Consider the following 20,164-nt stretch of genomic DNA (forward strand, 5'->3'; position numbering starts at 1 on the left):
CATCCCTGGCCTGGGAATTTCCCCATGCCATGGGTGTGGCCAAAGTAATTTTGGCAAGCAAATATTCCATATTATTTGTGTCAGTTCCATTTTTTTCCCCAAATGACCCATCCTATGTAAAGAGTGCCTAAAACTACAAAGAAATGCAAATAACTTATGATTTTTCTCTCTAGAATAATCACACAGTAACTTGGTGAGCCCTAATAGCTCACAAAGTTGTCTGAAGTGTTTCACAAGGGGCAGGAAGTATCTCTTGCACTTTTTTTTAGCAGTAGTCACTGGCCATGGGTTGATGCTGTAGGAGATAATGAAACAACCTGGCTTCCTCTATTTCTTCTCTGGCCTTTTCCCTTACTTCCTGCCAAGTTCTTCCTCCATCTCCCCCTAAGCTGCCTTGGTAATAACATGTCCACTTTAAGCTTCATGCAGTCTACATGTTTTAGGTAGTTTGGTTAGCTCAACAAACCAAACAGACCCCAAAACAAAACAAGGCAAAACAAAACAAAAGAAACCTTGCCCTGTGGAATGGGAAAGCATACCCTAGAGTACAAGATGATCTGTAAAGTGAAGTAATTCAGTAGAAGCAGGGATGGAATTCCTGTTGTGGCTGAGCAGTAACGAATCCGACTAGTATCCATGAGGATGTGGGTTCGATCCCTGGCTTCGCTCAGTGGGTTAAATGCCTGGTGTTGCCGTGAGCTGTGGTGTAGGTCGCAGACTTGGCTTGGATCTGGCACTGCTTGATTGTGGTGTAGGCCAGCAGCTACAGCTCTGATTCAACTCCTAACCTGGGAACTTCCATATGCCACACATGTGCCATAAAAAGAAAAAAAAAAAAAAGCAAAAAGCAGGGACTCACAGAAGTGACTAGAATGACGAAATCTAAGTGCTTCCCCCAACCAAAATCTCTGGTGAGAATATTTGGGAGGTCTCCCTCTGCTTTCTAAGAGGAGATCCCAGCCAATTACATTAGATTCTTAAAGTGTATGAGTTACATAGACTTCTGATCAAATGCTTAAAGGTGTTAGTGACATAATTTTTAACAATCCAGCTAAGTTTTAAATGACTCTAGATAATAGTAAAAATGCCTAGCATTTAAATATGTGTATATTATATATAAAATGCTGTTACATATACTATCTCATTTGACGGTCATACCAATTTTGTGTCCAGAGTAGAAAAGGTGGCTTTGTGTTGCCTTTTTACAAATAATGACTCTTTAGGAAAGGTTCTTCAATGAGCCAGGACAAGACTTGGATTCAAATGCACCTCTTTTTTTCAGTCCAGTGGGTTGTGTCCTACCATATCCTACTGAGACTAGAGAATCCTTAGCATTTCAGGTGTGTGAGGTGATGGGAGAAATTTTCATATACTGAGGTACGGGGAAGTCATTCTGGCTTACGCATGACTTAAACTTTATGCTAACTAGAACAGGCTGTTTTGTGGCCTATTAATCATACATTGTACATTTGCTTTAACCATTAAAGAAAAGGGTGCATTGTCCAGAAATAAAACGTCTATTTTGAAGAGAGAGAGCAATACCTCCCTTCCTGGAAGGTCATTGCCAGTACTTTCATGATAAAGCTCTCTTGGCATCAAGGCCATAGTGACTGTCTGTGTGCTGCTTTTTTGAAAACTTGAAGGAATGTACCCCTGTCACATTTGATACTCTGTTCTGACAGCATATAAAACTGTGCCGAAACCATGATTCCTTGGAACAGTCCTCAGAGCTCTCTGAGAGCCTGTCTCCTGTGTTACAGTTCTCAATTTGGCCCAAAAGAAACTTTCTTTTCTTTTTTTAAACCGTGCCAGTGACATGAAGTTCCTGGGCCAGATATCAAACCCATACCACAGAAGTAACCAGAGTCACAGCAGTGGCAATGCTGGATCCTTAACCCATTGAGCCATCAGGGAACTCTTATTCTTATTATAGATTATTGATAATTTCCCTCCACATAGGGTAATAAATATAGTCTGACCTTAAATATAGTACAGAATGTAGCAACTGAGGTTGCGAGGAAAAATAAGATCCCTAAATGGCTGGGAAAGTCTAAATGTAAAAACCTAGGAGTAGGGTAATGCAGTTTTCATTAAAATTAAAAAATGAGTCCTTACTCTAAGCCAGACTCCAGGCTAAATGCAAAGTTAAAAAATTCTTAAAAATAGATCCTGTCTTTGAGGAACTCTATGGGAGCAAATCACAATGTAGTTACCTGGACTTTGAAAAACTGATGTATGTAAAACTGATTACATACATGCTCAGAGGAAGGGTAGTTCAGATATGAGGTCAAAAAAGAAGGCAAGGAGTTCCCATCATGGCATAGAGGAAAGGAATCGATTAGGAACCATGAGGTTTCAGGTTCGATCCCTGACCTTGCCCAGTGGATTAAGGATCTGGTATTGCTGTGAGCTGTGGTGCAGATCGCAGACGCGGCTTGGATCCTGCATTGCTGTGGCTGTGGCGCAGGCGGGCAGCTGTAGCTCCAATTCATCCCCTAGCCTGGGAACGTCCATAGGCCCTGGGTGCAGCCCTAAAAAGAAAAAAAAGAAAAGAAGGCAAAAAGCCATGTAAATGATGAACTTTCCCTAATTGAAGGAGCTCAAAGTTTGTTTGATATGCCAAATGCTGTTTTGTATCTAAAGTATAATAAATATCCACCACTAACACATAGGAAACCAGGGACAAAAATGACTTCTCACCTGTAATTCCTATGCACCCCTCCCAGCCCCCACTTGAAAGTTCTTAATCTCTTCTTTTGGGGTCACACTTGAATGTAGAAAAACTTTTTTTTTTTCGGTTTTTTTTTTTTTTTTTGGCTGCACCCAGCATGTGGAAGCTCCCGGGCTAGGGATCAAATTCGCACCACAGCAGTGACACCTGATCCTTTACACTAAGCAGCCACGGGGGGGGGGGGGCGGGGGGGAGAAGAAGACGACTCGCTATACGCAGAAAAACTTATAAAATGTATTAATATAACCACTTTACAAGTGGTGATATACCAAACAGTGAAATAAACCCTAAGCTCGTTTTAAAGAAAACTGAACAGATACTCAGGGACGAATGTTTGAGCCGTGCCTACGCCCCAGCTGGTGTGGGACCTTCGGCAAGTAACTTCTCAGGATGCTCCTTTCTCGGCCTATAAGATGAGAACTGAGCCAAAGGTCCACCTCAGGACTCTGTGAGGATGACTTTTAAAATACCAGTAAAGCATTTCCTCTACCATTCTGGGATGCTTTCGCTATCCCCAGGTTTTTTCCATACTTGCCACCTTGGTGCTCCCAAACACCAAGGCCAAAATCACTACAAGGTAGCACCATAAACGCCTTTCTCTTCATACCCACCCACGTCCCTCGCCACGGGGCAGCTTCGAACTGTCTGGGCTGCCCAGTGAGGTCTCGTAGGTGAAGTCACACAAGCCTGAAGGCCAGGAAAGAGGGATAGAAAACTCCGGACTCAGCCAGAGAGATAAGCAACAGGCTTGCACGGAAGAAGCCAACAACTACAACTTCCCATGAGCAGGCGCAGTGGCCTTTCTGCAACTTCCCTCCCACGGGAGGGGGCAGGCGCGACGTGCCCACGTCGGGCGCGCTGACGTTCTTGTAGCGTGCGCCGCCAGCCAGTGGGGGCCGTCCGTCGGGGAAGGGGCGGAGCTTCTGCCTGCGGAGGGTGGGCGCTCGGTGCCGTTGGGGTGTGGGTTTCCTAGACGGATTCTCGCGCTGCAGTTTGTTACATGGAAGTGTAGGCAGCGAGGCAGTTTACTCGTTCCGTTTGCCAAAATATCTTCCCTTTGGTTATATAAGCGCAGGTTTCGGGTGGTGTCTCTGCCATGCCGAACTCGAGGCCCAGGCCCCGCCAGGGCCCCCGGAGTGGCGCCGGGGCAGCCGGGCGAGACGAGCTGGTGTCTCAGTCCTTGCAAAGCGCAGAGCACTGCCTGGGTGCCCAGGACTTCGGCACCGCCTATGCCCACTACCTCCTTGTGCTCAGCCTGGCGCCGGAGCTGAAAGACGATGTGAAGGTGAGGAGGGCCTTTATTTCTCTCACTTGCAGGCAGATCCTCTGTTCTTCTTGTGTAAATCAATCATTCGGGAGCGAGGCTATGAGCGCCTGGATGTTGCTGTTAATATTTATTGTTCACCCTTGATTTGTTGTTGTTCGTACTACAACCAGCCTGTCAGAAAATACTGTCTGCTCTACCTTCGAAATATGTATTCGGAATCGGATCACTTCTGACCATCTTTTTTTGGTACCTTCGTTCAAGCCTCAATCATCTGCAGGTTTTTGCAGTAGATTCAGGCTCAGAACTAGGTTTTCTCCTGCAGTCTACCTCAACATAACCAGCTTGAGCTTTTTTTTTTTTTTTTTTTTTTTTTTTTTTTTTACATAACAAAAGCCAGATGATTTCATTTCTCTTTTTCAAAACTTTCATTCAAAAATTTTCATTTCAAAATTTCAAAACAAAAATTTCAACAAAATTCCAAGGGTTGTATTGCACATGAAGCCTCAGGTGGTCTGCCATCTCCTGTATCTAGTAAGTACAAGGCTCTACCCCAGTGCCAGGGCCTTTGCACTCTATTGTTGTGTGGAAGGAATGTCGTGGATTTCTGTAGTTGAAATAAGTTTGGAGTTAGCCTGAAGCAATCATTTGATGATGCATTCTTTAAGTTTCATTTTTTTTTTTTTCCCTGTCTTTTTTTTAGGACTGGACCCATGGAATATGGAGGTTCCCAGGCTAGGGGTCAAATCAGAGTTGTAACTGCTGGCCTACACCACAGCCACAGCAACTCAGGATCTGAGCCAAGTCTGCGACTTACACTGCAGCTCACGCTGGATCCTTAACCCTCTGAGCAAGGCCAGTGACAGAACCTGCGTCCTCATGGATGATAGATTCGTTTCCACTGAGCCACGATGGGAACTCCTAAATTTAAATTTTGGATTATTTGTGACAGTTATTCTTTTGAAATACTGTACATTTTTTTTCAAGTTGTTTTAGAATCTAAATTTCAAAAAAGTGATTTAACTTAATTTTGCATTCAGTTTTCAGCCTGAAGCTACTTTGCCTTTTTTCACCCAAGGACTCTCAACCTCAGTACTATTGCTATTTTGGATGGGGTCTTTGTTGTGGAAAGCTGTCTTGTGAATTGTAGTATGTTTAACAAAATCTCTGACCTCTACCCTTTAGCTCTCAGTAGCATCTCGACATTTGTAGTTCACATAAATTTAGCTAAAATTCAGGACCAGCTGGCTTCAGGGAGGAGAAAGTGTTATGCTGAGAGGTTTGCTCTTCTAGGTGGGCAGAAATAGAATAATGGATCAATCCAAGTGCTTTCCCCCAATTCTTTGTTCCTTACTTTTCTCTTTTGTAAAACAAGGACATTACCTTTTTTATGTTTAGTGTGTATTAGAAGTATATCTAGGAGTTCCCTTGGTGTTGCAGCAGGTTAAGGATCCGGTGTTGTCACTGCTGTGGCTCAGGTCGCATCTGTGGCTCGGGTTCAGTCTTTGGCCCCTGAAATTCTTCATGCTGCAGGTGCAGCCAAAAAAAGAAAGTGTATCTGAAGTTTTTATTTCAGTGCCTGGTATTTGGTAGGGTTAAGTAACTGGATGTATTTCCTGCAGAACAAAGTCTCATATTTCTTTGCATGGGCCTCTGAAAAGACCTATCTCTAGTCTTATTTTGTGCCGTTCCTCATACTCACACCTCAGCCACACCTAGCTACTTACCTATAGATTTCCCGATCCATTTAATATAATCTGTTTTTTTTTTTTTTTTTTTTTACTCCTCACACCCTAGATTCTTCTTTACCCTTGCCAGGTATCAACTCTTCTGTGTAAAATATGTGAAGATGATATAAAATGTGTTAGTGATAAAGCTGCAATGGCTACAGCCTTCTCTCTTTCCACCAGGTTGCAGTGTGGAGAATGGAGAAGGTGTCATTGGAGCTAGAGTGACAGTGGGAAGTCTTTTGAGGTAGTCCCGTGAGTAGTTATAAGAGCCGCATTATAACAGTTGGGAGAGAGGCAATGATAGATTTAAGATATTGAGAGAGAATTGGCTGGGTTTGAAGTGAATTGTATTGGAGTTAAGGTACCATTCAAAGGTGACTTCACGCTCTTGAGGCTGGGTGGCACTTTAATCTTATAGCCTGTGTGAGAGGAATATGATGGATTCAGTTTAGAGCCTTTTGAATTTTTCAAAATTGTATGTTAGATTTCTCAGTGAGGCCTCTGTGAGGATAGGAACAGGATTTCTATTGTCATTGCTTTTCCTTGCACACTGATCAGGAGCTATTTGGGTCGAGCTGAATTTGAGATGGCTGAGGGTGCCATCCCTGGTTGAGGTGACTAGTAGGGAGTGCTGTCTGTGGGTCTGAGGTTCTGAAAAGAGGGTCTTGATGGAAGATGTAGATGTGGCATCCATCAACACACAGGTGATGGTTAATACATCGGGGATGCATGAAAAAAGACAAGAGGGTCAAGGATATACTCCTAAAACATTGGAGCCCACAAAAAAGAGGTAGGTAGAGAGTATGATATGGCAGCCAAGTATGGAGAGAGCTTAGAGCGTGGTCACACTGTCTTAATCCTGCATGTTACTGCCATATAGCTGGTAAAATGTCCTCATTTATGCATTTATTTCTTTAGCAAACAGAGCCTAATAGGCTAAATAAAACTTAAATAATTATAATTATGTTTTAGTCTCTGTGGAATCTTTAACCAGTGTTGAATATGTTATGTTATTCATATTATCGTATGTTATTCATATTCATATGAATATGAACCAGTGTTCATCACTTATGTTATTGACTAAAATTCCTGTTTTTTTCTTTTGTCAAGGAAACTTTTCAGTATACGCTCTTCAGATGGGCTGAAGAACTTGATGCTCTTAGTCGAACACAGGACTTACTTGGTTGCTATGAGCAAGCCATGGAACTATTTCCTGATGACGAAGTGATCTGCAACAGCATGGGGGAGCATCTCTTCAGGTGTGATAGTGGTATCACTTGCTAAGAATCATTCTGTATCAGCCTGGATTGGCTGATCCTGCTACACAGAGTCCATCTTCACACATTAGCAACCACTTTCCACTTAAATGAAATCTAGTTTAAAGGTTTTTAAATATCTCCACAAAATAGTTAAAAATCTACATCATAACTTCAGGGTTTCTTTAGTTCTTCAGTTTATGTAAGATGAGTTACTTCAGTTATATTTCCAGATTGTACACATGTGATGACTGTAACATTCTAAGACTTATGTTTCAAGGTAAACTCAGTTGAACAGAAAATTGGAGTTCTACACACTTTTGGCAGATGCTATTGGGGATCTATTTTAAGACATTCATCTGAGCAATTAATAGTCATTGGGCAAAAAAACCACTTGGTGTTAATTTGTGTGTGGAGATGTAACTATGCACATTCTGAATTCAGACGTTGGCAGGTGAGAATTTATTATAGTGTGATTGTGACTTTTGCTGTACAGTTTACCTTTATTCTTTAGGGCGGTGGCTCTTAGCTTTTCTTTGCTCATCGAAAACAGTGTATCACTCACTTCCCACCAAAATAATCACTATTTCAAGGGAAAAAGATTTCTAAAGTAAATGGCAGCTTCCGTTTCTGACATTTATTTGTGAAATCAAATTTGTCTCAACTTTACCACTTTGTGTTAACCCAGTAGCATCAGATTTAAAGAAAATATAGTTAAATTGTTAATTAAGAAGATAATTTTTTTTCTAGTTAAAAGGAAAAAAGCATTTTTATAGTTCATTGGTATTATTGACACACATTTTGAGTGTTTCCTTATGAAAAACTATTTCAATTGAGTGGATCATATTTTTCAGATTAGCATTGCAATTTAAGAAAATGGAATGATGTATTAAAGATCAGGCCTGAGGGAAGCACAGACCTAGGGAATTATTGGGAGTAACTTTGGCATTGATTCACTAGATGGTTGATATTTTGAAATTTTCTAATATCCATTGCTAAGTTGGTGTCTCAACAAATAGATTACATCCAATGCATTTGGTGTTGTTCTGTGTGCTATGGCAGCTGCAGAATGAGAATAAAAATAACAGATACTAACCATAAACATTTTAAGTTTACCCTAAAGTGTAAGTGCCTGTCATTTGACATAGGGCCCTTTCCTTTTGTAAGGGTCCAGGTCCCTCTTTGGGTTCCAGAATGTATTTTTTTGCTCAAACCCATACCCAAAACAAATAGTTTGATTCAGTTTCTTTAAACTTGACAGATTGCCTAACGGTGCTTGTGTGAGTGTTACAGGGTTCAGCTAGCTCCGTTCTCTTCCTCGTGTGGACCATACTGGTGGCGATGCACAAATCACCAGTCAATGACAGAGAAATAGAGAATTTGAGAGCAAACGATAAAAAAATGTATGTAGCAGTTTGACATTGCTGTAAATTCAAGCACGTGATCAGGGAACTCACCACTGAAGAGAGTACAGACCACTTTGCTTGCTTTTGAAATCTGGTGTGAGAGTCACATGCTAAACGTGTGCAGTACAGCTGGATTGGTCTGCAGATGGTTAAATATTTTAAGAGGAGGAGGGTGTTTTTTTTATCATAGACAGTTTAAGAAGCACTGTTCTGGATGGTTTGATAGTTTTCTTCCCCTCTCTTTTATTATTGATATGTTCACTTCTAATCCATATCAGTTTTTGAGGTGACTCACCTTTAAGTTTTTTCCTTAAACACAATGGCTCTCTTTTTGCAATCATATTTGGTTTCTGTTGTATTTAATTAAAATATGTAGTCATAATAACACATGCAACTGGTGTAAACTTTCTGGCAGCAGATACAACTGACTCTTGATGACCATTCAACTCAGTTGCTGAGAGAAAAGGTACTTAGGCACAGCATAGAGGCACCTACTAGCCATAGGGTCTTGTATTTTTTTTCCCTTTTTGGCCGCACCCATGGCATATGGAAGTTCTTGGGCCAGCAATGCTGGATCCTTTAACCCACTGCACTGGGTCGGGATGGAACCCACACCTCCACAGTGACCTGAGCCGCTGAAGTTGGATTCCCAACCCATTGTACCACAGCGGGAATGTCTTTTACAGATGGAATGGTTTTTAGAAACCACTGATGTTCTAGAAAGTTATTTCATTGGAGGATGATTGGAGATCTTTCTATACTACAGTACAGTAGTAATTCATAGTCACGTCCTTGTTAGTGTCTCGGAATATGTGACTATCGGGGATTCAGAAAGGAAAGAAGTGACTGAGAATTGTAGTTCTTACAGAAAGCGTCTCAGAGAGGTGGTGCCTGGGTCCAAGAGGACTCGGGGTGCTGGCAGGGGGTTATCAGGCCAGATAATGGCATGAACAAAGGCACTGAAATTGATAGCACAGAGTCAAATGTTTTCTCTGTCATTTTTTACTCTAGAATGGGCTTTAGAGATGAAGCAGCCGGCTATTTTCGTAAAGCAGTGAAACTAAACCCTGATTTCAGTGATGCAAAGGAGAATTTTTACCGTGTTGCAAACTGGTTGGTGGAACGCTGGCACTTTATCATGCTTAATGACACCAAAAGGAATACGATTTATAATGCAGCAATCCAAAAGGCGGTTTGTTTGGGGTCCAAAAGTGTTTTGGACATTGGAGCAGGAACTGGAATACTAAGGTTTGTTGTAATTATGTTTTAATTACATATATATGTATGGTAATGTAAATTGAAGGTTTTTACCAAATATGGAAAATTTAATGGTAGAATTTAAAGAGTTTAATTTCTCATAATCTTGTTATGATTATTCATAAACTATTATTATTTCGCTGTAACTTTTACTTTCTCAAGAACTTGACATAACCACCAAGAGAAATTTGAGGTTGTCATTGAAATTTGAATAATGAATTTTAGAAGTTTTTCTTTTAACATTAACATTCTGGTTGAATCTAGTTATTTAAAATAGTAGCATTCTGCATGCCAGGTGTGTCTTAATAAGGTGGATGTCATGATTTATTGATGATTTGTTTCTTGACAAGAACAGTATTTCATTAAAAAAAAATACAGAATGGATAATGGTAGTGTTAAAGAATAAAAGGAAAACCCCATGTTTAAGCATCATGAAATTCCACTAAAATTTAAAAAAATACAGTAGATTATTTTTCCCTGATGGAGCACTTTTTCCCTTTGTAGCATGTTTGCTAAAAAAGCTGGAGCACACTCGGTGTATGCCTGTGAGTTATCCAAGACCATGTTTGAGCTTGCCTGTGATGTAGTGGCAGCAAACAAGATGGAAGCAGGGATCCAGCTCTTACATATGAAGTCGCTTGACATAGAAATTCCAAAACACATTCCTGAAAGGTATTATAGTATGAACTACTGTTAGTGTTTGTAAGCCACTGTTTTATTTTTTAAGTCACATTTCTAGTTTCTAGTCCAAACAAAAATGCTAAAACCCTCCTATTTTAAAGATACGAGTATAGGATAGTTCAGCATGAGATGGATTTTCATGATAAGGTCAGATTCTTGATTAAAAAATATTTAAAGATCTTGAGAAAAATTTGTGGCAAGGGATTTAATAAATAAACTTCACTTTTAGTAAGTTACTTTACCTTTGTTAATTTCAGCATTCCAGTTGTAAAAATGGATAGTCGCTCAATAACTATTTAAAAATTGTACTTGAAAATAAGGCTTGAGTAGATTAAACTTGATGGACTTATCATATTCACTGTTAATATCCTTGGCCAAAATGAAAGCTTTGGAAGTGTCAGCTGTCAGTGTATTTTGGCTTGGGCCCTCCAAATGCTTTGAATGTTATAAGTCTTAGCTTTTATGTATGTTATTTCACTTTGATCCATATCACAAGGGGGAATGGAATTTTGGAGCTAGAAGGGATTTAAAAATCATCTGGTCCAACAAACTATCAGTTTAGATATAGTTTTCTCTGTGTACCACTTGCTTTACTACTTCTCCTGGGTAGTCTGTCTTTTCATCTTAAATTCTGTGTACATCGAAACAGGGCTTTTTGGGAGTTCCCTCATGGTTCAGTGGGTTAGGCCTCTGGCGTTGTCATTGCCGTGGCTCTGGTTATCGCCTTGTCACAGTTTCCATCTCTGGCCTGGGAACTTCTGCACCCCCTGGGTGTGGCCAAAAAGTCTTCTTCCATATATGTATAAAAATGTTTATATTTACATAATAGTTATGCTTTTCAATGGTCTCTAGCTTTGTTCTTGTGAAAGAAGTCCTGTTAGATTGCTGAAGCAGGTGTACCTGTTCTATAGAGGTAAACTGTCCTCAGTTGTCTTAGTCTGCTCAGGCTGCCATTAACAAACCCCTCAGACTAGATGGCTTAAGCTGAAGACGTTTCTCTCCTTACGTACTCTGGGGGCTAGAAGCCCGTGATCACGGGTGCTGGCAAACCTGGTTTCTGGTGGGTACGCTCTTCCTAGCTTGCAGATGGCCTTCCTGCAAGGTCTTTCCTCTGTGTATGTGAAGATCAGGACCTCACTCCCAGGACCTCATTTAACCTTAAGTACCTAGTAAAGACCCCTTCTCCACGTACAGTCACCCTGGGGCTTAGGGCTTCAACATGAATTTGGGTGGTGCACAATTCGTCCGTAGCATGAATCAGAGGTACCTTGACTTAACCTACATTTTTATCACAGATAGTGTTGTGGAAGGATCTACTGGCTTTAGTTAGGAGATATTGGATTACAATAATAATAATAAATAATAACTTATTTTGTTTTCTTTTCTTTTTGTCTTTTTATGGCCACACCTGTGACATATGGAGGTTCCCAGGCTAGGGGTCAAATCAGAGCTGAAGCTGCTGGCCTACACCACAGCCACAGCAACGCCAGATCCAAGCTGCGTCTGTGACCTACACCACAGCTCACTCATGGTAATGCCGGATCCTTAACCCATTGAGCGAGGCCAGGTATTGAACCTATGTCCTCATGATTATTAGTCAGATTTGTTTCCGCCGAGCCACGACGGGAACTCTGATAATAACTTATTTTGACCTTGAGCAAATCTAGAGACTTGAGGATGTTGGACTAGATGATTTGAGGTTACTTCCACATTCTAAATATATGTAACCATAAATTTTGGAAAAAAATATATATAATATTGGGTTTAGGCACTGTAGGGGATAACAACATTTGTTTCTGTCCTCAAGGCACCTACAATTTAGACAGGAAGATAGGGAATATTCCTGAAAATTTCTTTATCTTCTAACCATGAACAGATGATACCGGCAACAAGTAATAAAGAAGTTCAGAGAAGGGAGAAATTTTTTGGTATATCTTTGAGTGAAATTTTCTAGAAGGAAATAATGGATAGAAGATCAGAGCTCTGTGGATTAGGCTTTTGTGAAAACTCCCAGGTGTGGGTAAAGCAAGAAAAGTAGCAGAAGTAAATGCAGGTAATGGAGGTCAAGGAAGGATTTTGAGGGGCAGACATTCTCACCTGCACTAAGTGTCATTTGTAGATCAAGGAAAATTAGGAACTGAGATTTATTCTTTTGGTAAGTAGGGGAGTCATTGATGGTAGAGACTAATTTTATAGGGTATTGGGGTTAGAAGTCCAGTGACTCAAGGCCAAGGAGGGGGGAATGGGTAAAGGTTAATGGGTGTGACCCAGTTGTTTTTTTTTTGCTTTTTTTTTTTTTTTTGCTTTTTAGGGCTGCACTCAGAGCATTTGGAAGTTCCCAGGCTAGGGGTTGCTGCTGGCCTGTGCCACAGCCACAGCCACGCCAGATCTGTACCGTGTCTGTGACCTACACCACAGCTCACGGCAACACCGGATCCTTAACCCAGTGAGCAAGGCCAGGGGTTGAACCTGTGTCCTCATGTATCCTAGTCAGGTTCGTTAACCGCTGAGCCACAATGGGAACTCCCAGGTGTGACCCAGTCTTAAGGATTTAGGCAAATGAAAGGCTAACCCGAGGAGGCAATGGGTCAAGTGAAGGTTGTGTACTCCCCCTACCGTCCCCACCAAGAAGTTGCCAGCAGAGAACAGACGAGCCCAAGGAACTTGAGTTCCTCAAGATGCAAAGGTTAAAAAGGAAATGTACTAGAAAATTTTACGTATGGACTGTTTCTATAATATACTCTTCCTTTCTTCTCTTAGCTTTGACATCTTTCATATAAATAGCATGATATTTTACTTACACATATCTTTAAAAAATCATTCTATAGAGTGTCCCTAGTTGTAACAGAAACTGTCGATGCAGGTTTATTTGGAGAAGGAATTGTGGAGAGTTTAATTCATGCATGGGAGCATTTACTCTTACAGCCAAAGGTAAGCAGCATGAAAACACTTACGTTTGATTAAGATTTCATTATTCAGTGGATAATTTATTGAGTCCCTAGCAGAGCTGCAAAGCAGTATGAGGTATATCCCACTATTGAGGCGTAATTATAAAGAATTCTGTGCAAAAAAAACCCAATAATGCAGTGGATACTTGAGTGCCCAAATGAGGTATACAGGCAAAAATACTCGAGGAAGGAATTCTTAGGAATTGAGGTTACGTTATGAAGGAATCGATTCGTTGTATTCTTGAATAGGGTTGAGAAAGTGAAGTCCTTTTCAGTCTCACAGCTTTCACTGCTTGGATTTTTGACATATTATCAAAAGGGAATGTGATAACTGGCGTGATATGGTTTTAAGGTACCAATTAGACCCAAGCTCCTGATTGGACAGGACTAGTTCTTTTTATTTTTAAGTTATGTTTATTTGTTTCTTTATTTTTGGCTTTTCAGGGCTGCACCCGCGGCATATGGAAGTTCTGAAGCTAGGAATCAAATCAGAGCTGCAGCTGCTGACCACAGCCACAGCACTGCTGGATCCCAGCCGCATCTGTGACCTGCACCGAAGCTCACAGCAACTCTGGATCTTTAAGCCACTGAGCGAGGCCAGGGATTGAATCCGCATCCTCATGGATACTAGTCAGATTTATTACCACTGAGCCACAGTGGGAACTTCAGGACTAATTCTTTAATTGCCAAGTTATATTTTGCATAGAAATCCTCTATTGTGTACCCTAAATTGTAGATTTGGTTTATATATATGTGTTATGAATGAAAGGATTTTAACATGTAGTAAGAATTCACTACTTAGAGAAAATGATTTGGATTTAAAATGGCTAATGAAAGGTTGAAAGCAGAGGATTTTGTTTTTCAAGTAGGTACTGGTGATTTTGGCTTCTCAAAGTCATGCCCACCCAAAATGTGAATAAAACCTATTCAAGCATCAGTTTAAAAAAAAAAAAAAAAGTCATACCCAGGAGTCTTTGTTTTTTGCAGACTTAGAGACTTCTAGCTTCCTACCTTCCTCCCTCCCTATTTGTACTTTAAAAAAAGTATATATGTGATATACACACACATATGTATACATGTACATAGCAACAAAAATTAAAAACCCCCTTAACCTGCTTATCCTTAACTATTGTTTTTTAAAGTTTTATCTTATAAATTTTCATAGCTTGCCATCATACAGACATATTGTGACATAAATGTAACAGGATAAAATTTTTGTTCTTATATTTTTAGACCAAAGGTGAAAATGGTAATTGTGAAAAATATGGGAAAGTTATACCAGCAAGTGCTGTTATATTTGGGATGGCAGTAGAATGTGCAGAGATAAGAAGGCATCATAGGTAAGAGATTATTTAAATAGTAAATATTTTTAAAAAATGGTAATCTCAAGGAGTATATGGTACTTCAAAGGTTGTTTAATGGACATTTATTTGGATGCTAATTTGTAGTTTGATGACCTTCAATTTCATGATGATTGTTCCAGTCTTAATTTTTTTTTTGCTTTTTAACACTTTCTTCAAAGATAGAAGTCTAGAAATTCTCTTGTGGTGCAGCAGGTTAAAGATCTGCATTGTCACTGCAGTGGCCCAAGTCACTGCAGTGGCTTGGGTCACTACTGTGGCACGGGTTTAATCCCTGGCTTGGGAACTCCACATGCTGAGGATGTGGCCACAGGGGGGACAAAAAAGGAACTCTAGGGTTAAAATCAGCTTTCAATTTTGTAGTGGAAAATTAATATTGATAAAACTTACTATCCTTTTGATGTGTGATAGATTCGTGAGAAAAATACTTAGTTCAGACTGACATTATTTTTGTAATTTTTTTTAATGACTGCACCCATGGTATATGGGAGTTCCTGGGCAAGGGATTATTAAATCTGAGTCACAGCTACAGCCTGTGCCACTGCTGCAGCAACACCAAATCCTTTGATCCACTGTGAGGGGCCAGGGATTAAACCCCCACCTCCCAGCAACCCACGCAACTGTAGTCAGATTCTTAATCCACTGCACCACATTGGGAACTCCAGTTCAGACTGATTTTAAATGAAAATGAAATAAAAATTTCCGGTGTGAAAATAATTTTAATTTATCTCATTTTTCTCTTTTTAATAATTATTGATATTATAATGTTTTGTGGTTGGGTGGGATGAAATTTTGAGATCTTTCTACCCTTGAGACAGAAATTTATCAAATGTGATACAGGTGAAAATTTATTTTTAGTTTAGAAATCCTCTTGGTTACATTCTTTTCCTGAATGTTAATGAATTTTTTATTTTGCGAAAATACTAATCCATATTTTGATAGGATTTTTTTTTTGTCTTTTCTAGGGCCACACTCACAGCATATGGAGGTTCCCAGACTAGGGGTCTAATCGGAGCCACAGCTGCTGGCCTACACCACAGCCACAGCAATGCCAGATCCGGGCCGCATCTGCGACCTACACCACAGCTCATGACAATGCCAGATCCTTAACACGCTGAGGGGGGCCAGGGATCGAACCTGCAACCTAATGGTTTCTAGTTGGATTTGTTAACAACTGTGCCACCACAGAAATTCCCTTAATAGGATTTTTTAAGGAGGACCTCCTTCTGCTAATAGTAGTAAAGGTAACACAAATATTTTAGGAAATACTGATGAGTAAAAGAAGGAAATAAAAATCATCCTGAACACCTCCCTAGTAGTTCATCTTTGTTGTATATTCTTCCTTACACTTTTCTATGCATGTTACAGGGTGATAAATAAAATGTTTAGTGAATTGGTAGGGCATGGGCACCAGTCAGACAGTAGCCTTGTCAGAAGATTGGCTGAATTAGAGTGAACTAGTTAGTTGTCAGCTCTGTGTGAGTAAATGTGTGTGTGTATAAATTTAACTTTGTTTCAAAAGAATCAGTAAATATACTAGCTTTTTCTTAGTGAGCCTCTTCATGGTAATACATTTGCTTCACGATTTTTAAAATCAGTTTCCTTGTGTTGCAGTTCTCAGAGTTCAGAATTAAAGAGTTTAGGTTGCTGTCACTTTCCTGCTTTTAAGAACAAGGGTAAGAATATACAGTGGAGAAAAGATATACAGTGGAGAAAAGATACCCTAACCCTAACCCTAACTCAGTGGGTTAAGAACCTGGCTAGCATCCACGAGGATGTGGATTTAATCCCTGATTAACCCACTTAATCAGTGGGTTAAGTGTCTGGTGTTTCTCCAAGCTGTGGTGTAGGTTGCAGATATGGCTTGGATCTGGTGTTGCTGTGGCTGTGGTATAGGGCAGCAGCTGCAGTTCTGATTCAACCTCTAGCCTGGGAGTGTCCATATGCTGCAGGTGTGGCCATAAAAAGAAAGAAAGAAAAAAAGAAAGCCTGTTGAATGGGAGAAAATGTTTTCAAATGATATGACCAGTAAGGGGTTATACCCAATATATATAAACAGCTCTTAAAATTCAACATCAAAAACCCCAAAAACTCAGGAGTTCCCATCATGGTGCAGTGGAAATGAATCCAACTAGGAACCGTGAAGTTGTGGGTTCCATCCCTGGCCTTGCTCAGTGGGTTAAGGATCCAGGGTTAATTGTGAGCTGTGGTGTAGGCTGCAGACGTGGCTCAGATTTGGCATTGTTGTGGCTGTGGCATAGACTGTCAGCTGCAGCTCCAGTTTGACCTCTAGCCTGGGAACCTCCATCAACAGATGAATGGTTAAAGATGTGGTGTGTATATATATATATATATATATATATATATATATATATATATATATACACACACACAATGGAATACTCCTCAGCCATAGAAAAGAAGGAAATTTTGCCATTTTCAGCAACATGGATGGACTGGAGGGCATTATGCTATGTGAAATAAGACAAAGATGAATACTGTATAATATCACTTATATGTGGAACCTAAAATACATAGCAAACTGGTGGATATTTTTTAAAAAAGCAGACTCAGGTATAGAGAATAAACTAGTGGCTACCAGTGGGGAGAGGAAGGCGGGAAGGGCAATATAAGGATAGGGAGTAAAGAGGTGCAAACTATTAGGTATAAAATAAGCTGCAAGGACATATTGTACAACATGGGGAATATAGGCAATATTTTTTAATAGCTCTATTTAGTGTAATCTTTAAAAATTGTGAATCAGGGAATTCCTATTGTGGTGCAGTGGAAACAAATGTGACTCGGAACCATGAGGTTTCAGGTTCGATCCCTGGCCTTGCTCAGTGGGTTAAGGATCTGGCATTGCTGTGAGCTGTGGTGTAGGTCGCAGATGTGGCTCAGATCTGGCGTAGCTGTGGCTGTGGTGTAGGCTGGCAGCTGTAGCTCCGATTAGACCCCTAGCCTGGGAACCTCCATATGCCGTTGGTGTGGCCCTAAAAAGACAAAAGACAAAAAAAATAAAAAATAAGATAAAAATAAAAATTGTGAATCACTATATTGTACACCTGTAACTTCTATAACATTGTACAGCAACTATACTTTATTTTTAAATTAAAAAAATTTTTTTTTGTCTTGTTAGGGCCACACCCGCGGGATATGGAGGTTCCTAGGCTAGGGGTTGAATCAGAGCTATAGCCGCTGGCCTATGCCACAACCACAGTAACCTGGGATCTGAGCCATGTCTGTGACCTACACCACAGCGCACAGCAACACTGGATCCTTAACCCACTGAGTGAGGCCAGGGATTGAACCCGCAACCTCTTCGTTCCTAGTCGGATTCGTTAACCACTAAGCCACGATGGGAACTCCCAACTATGCTTTAGTAAATGAAAATCAATGTTTTGGAGTTCCCGTTGCTCAGTGTTAACGAATCTGACTGGTATCCATGAGGATGCAGGTTTGATCCCTGGCCTCACTCAGTGGGTTAAAGATCGGGTGTTGCTGTGAGTTGTGGTATAGGTCACAGATGCGGCTCAGATCCTGCTTTGCTGTGCCTGTGGTTAGGCCGATGGCTGCATGCAGCTCCCATTAGACCCCTAGCCTGGGAACATCCATATGCCACATGTGTGGCCCTAAGAAGCAAAAAAGAAAAAATTTTTTTAAAAGAAAACTAATGAATGAGACGAAAAGAACAAGGGTAAATATCTTCGTACTTATGTGCTTGTTCGCTTGTCTTTGTTATTTTCTTAGGACAACTTCCTTAATAATTACTGAGTTGAAGAGCATGCACATATTTCAGGCTATAGAGACATATGGCTGAATTGCCCATCTGGAAACCTTGGTTGTGTCTCGCTGAGATTTCTTGCTGTAATGTGATTCTAAGCTCTTTGCCCTTGTTAGTTTCTCTTTGTATTTTATAGGAAAACCACTAAAATTGTTACCTTAGGTGAAATAGAAATTTAGTGACTGGTATCTGCCCTTTTGAAAAGGATTTATGCATCATCGATTCATTTATATAGCAACTGAGTATCTGACTGTACAGCAGAAGCATCAGAGGAGTTTTCATAAAAATAGAAATATCATATTTTGAATAGGTCTGGGTGAGGCCCAGTGTTTATTCTTATTGATTTCTTTTTTTTTTTTTTTTTTTTTGTCTTTTTGTCTTTTTTTTTTTTTTTTTGCTGTTGTTGTTGCTATTTCTTGGGCCGCTCCCGCGGCATATGGAGGTTCCCAGGCTAGGGGTTGAATCGGAGCCGTAGCCACCGGCCTACGCCAGAGGCACAGCAACGCGGGATCCGAGCCGCGTCTGCAACCTACACCACAGCTCACGGCAACGCCAGATCCTTTAACCCACTGAGCAAGGGCAGGGACCGAACCCGCAACCTCATGGTTCCTAGTCGGATTCGTTAACCACTGCGCCACGACGGGAACTCCAATATTGTATAATTTTTTTTTTGTCTTTTTGTCTTTTTAGGGCCACACCCAGGGCATGTGGAGGTTCCCAGGCTAGGGTCTAATCTGAGCTGTAGCCCCTGGCCGACACCACAGCCACAGCAACGCCCTATCCTTAACCCACTGAGCAAGGGCAGGGATCGAACCCACAACCTTACGGTTCCTAGTCAGATTCGTTTCTGCTGTGCCACGACGGGAACTCTTACTGATTTCTAATTGAAGTATAGTTGATTTACAATGTTATGTTAATTTCTACTGTACAGCAAAGTGATTCAGTTAGACATACATATACTCTTAAAAAATATTCTTTTATTATGGCACATTGAATATACTTCTCTGTGCTACGCAGTAGGACCTTGTTTATCTCTTCCATGTGAAATAGCTTACGTCTGCTAACCCCAACCTCCCACTCCATCCCTTTCCCAGCTCCCTCCTTGGCAACCACAAGTCTGTTCTCCTTGAATGTGAATCTGTTTCTGTTTTGTAGATAGGTTCATTTGTGCCATATTTTAGATTCTACATATAGGTGATATCATATGGTATTTGTCTTTCTCTTTCTGGATTACTTAGTATGATAATCTCTAGTTGTATATTCTTTACAAAGCTCAGCAGTATGGGTTGAGGACCCGAAGAAAGGTGCTGAAAAAGACAGATGAGTGCTACTGTTTTATCAGTTAGAAACATTTATAAACCATTATTATAGAAATCACCATAATTTCCATTTGGAACCTAATCAGTTGACTCTTAAAGCTCATCTGAATAAGCATTTTTTTTTTCCTTTGCCTTTTAGGGCCACACCTTTGGCATATGGAAGTTCCTAGGCTAGGGGTCAAATCGGAGCTGCAGGTGCCAGCCTATGCCATAGGCACAGCAATATGGGATCTGAGACGCATCTGCGGCCTACACCACAGCTCACGGCAATGCCAGATCCTTAACCCACTGAGCGAGGCCAGGGATCAAAACCACATCCTCATGGATACTAGTCAGATTCTTAACCCGCTGAGCCACAGTGGGAACTCTGCAAATTTTTTTTTTTTTTTTTTTTTTTGTCTTTTTGCTGTTGTTGTTGCTATTTCTT

At 40.6% G+C, this 20,164-nt stretch overlaps 1 protein-coding gene across 2 annotated transcripts in view; it reads left to right on the plus strand.

The window, feature by feature from the left end:
- Positions 1-3,638: 3,638 nt before the first annotated feature.
- PRMT9 (protein arginine methyltransferase 9) overlaps positions 3,639-20,164 on the plus strand; it is a 36,775-nt gene continuing 20,249 nt past the window's right edge. Inside the window, exons 1-6 of one of the 2 annotated variants that reach the window (XM_021101522.2) lie at positions 3,639-4,016; positions 6,836-6,984; positions 9,399-9,635; positions 10,149-10,316; positions 13,154-13,256; positions 14,507-14,613. In XM_021101522.2, the coding sequence (XP_020957181.1) occupies positions 3,828-4,016; positions 6,836-6,984; positions 9,399-9,635; positions 10,149-10,316; positions 13,154-13,256; positions 14,507-14,613 (953 nt within the window). In that variant the 5' untranslated portion in view covers positions 3,639-3,827. The remainder of the gene's footprint in view (positions 4,017-6,835; positions 6,985-9,398; positions 9,636-10,148; positions 10,317-13,153; positions 13,257-14,506; positions 14,614-20,164) is intronic. The other variant, XM_021101526.2, reaches the window with a different exon arrangement.

The sequence above is a fragment of the Sus scrofa genome, chromosome 8 (genome assembly GCF_054392235.1).
Source record: "Sus scrofa isolate SSC_HxYL_T2T_F1_AM1 chromosome 8, Sscrofa_HxYL_maternal_Yorkshire_Landrace_v2.0, whole genome shotgun sequence".
NCBI lineage: Eukaryota > Metazoa > Chordata > Mammalia > Artiodactyla > Suidae > Sus > Sus scrofa.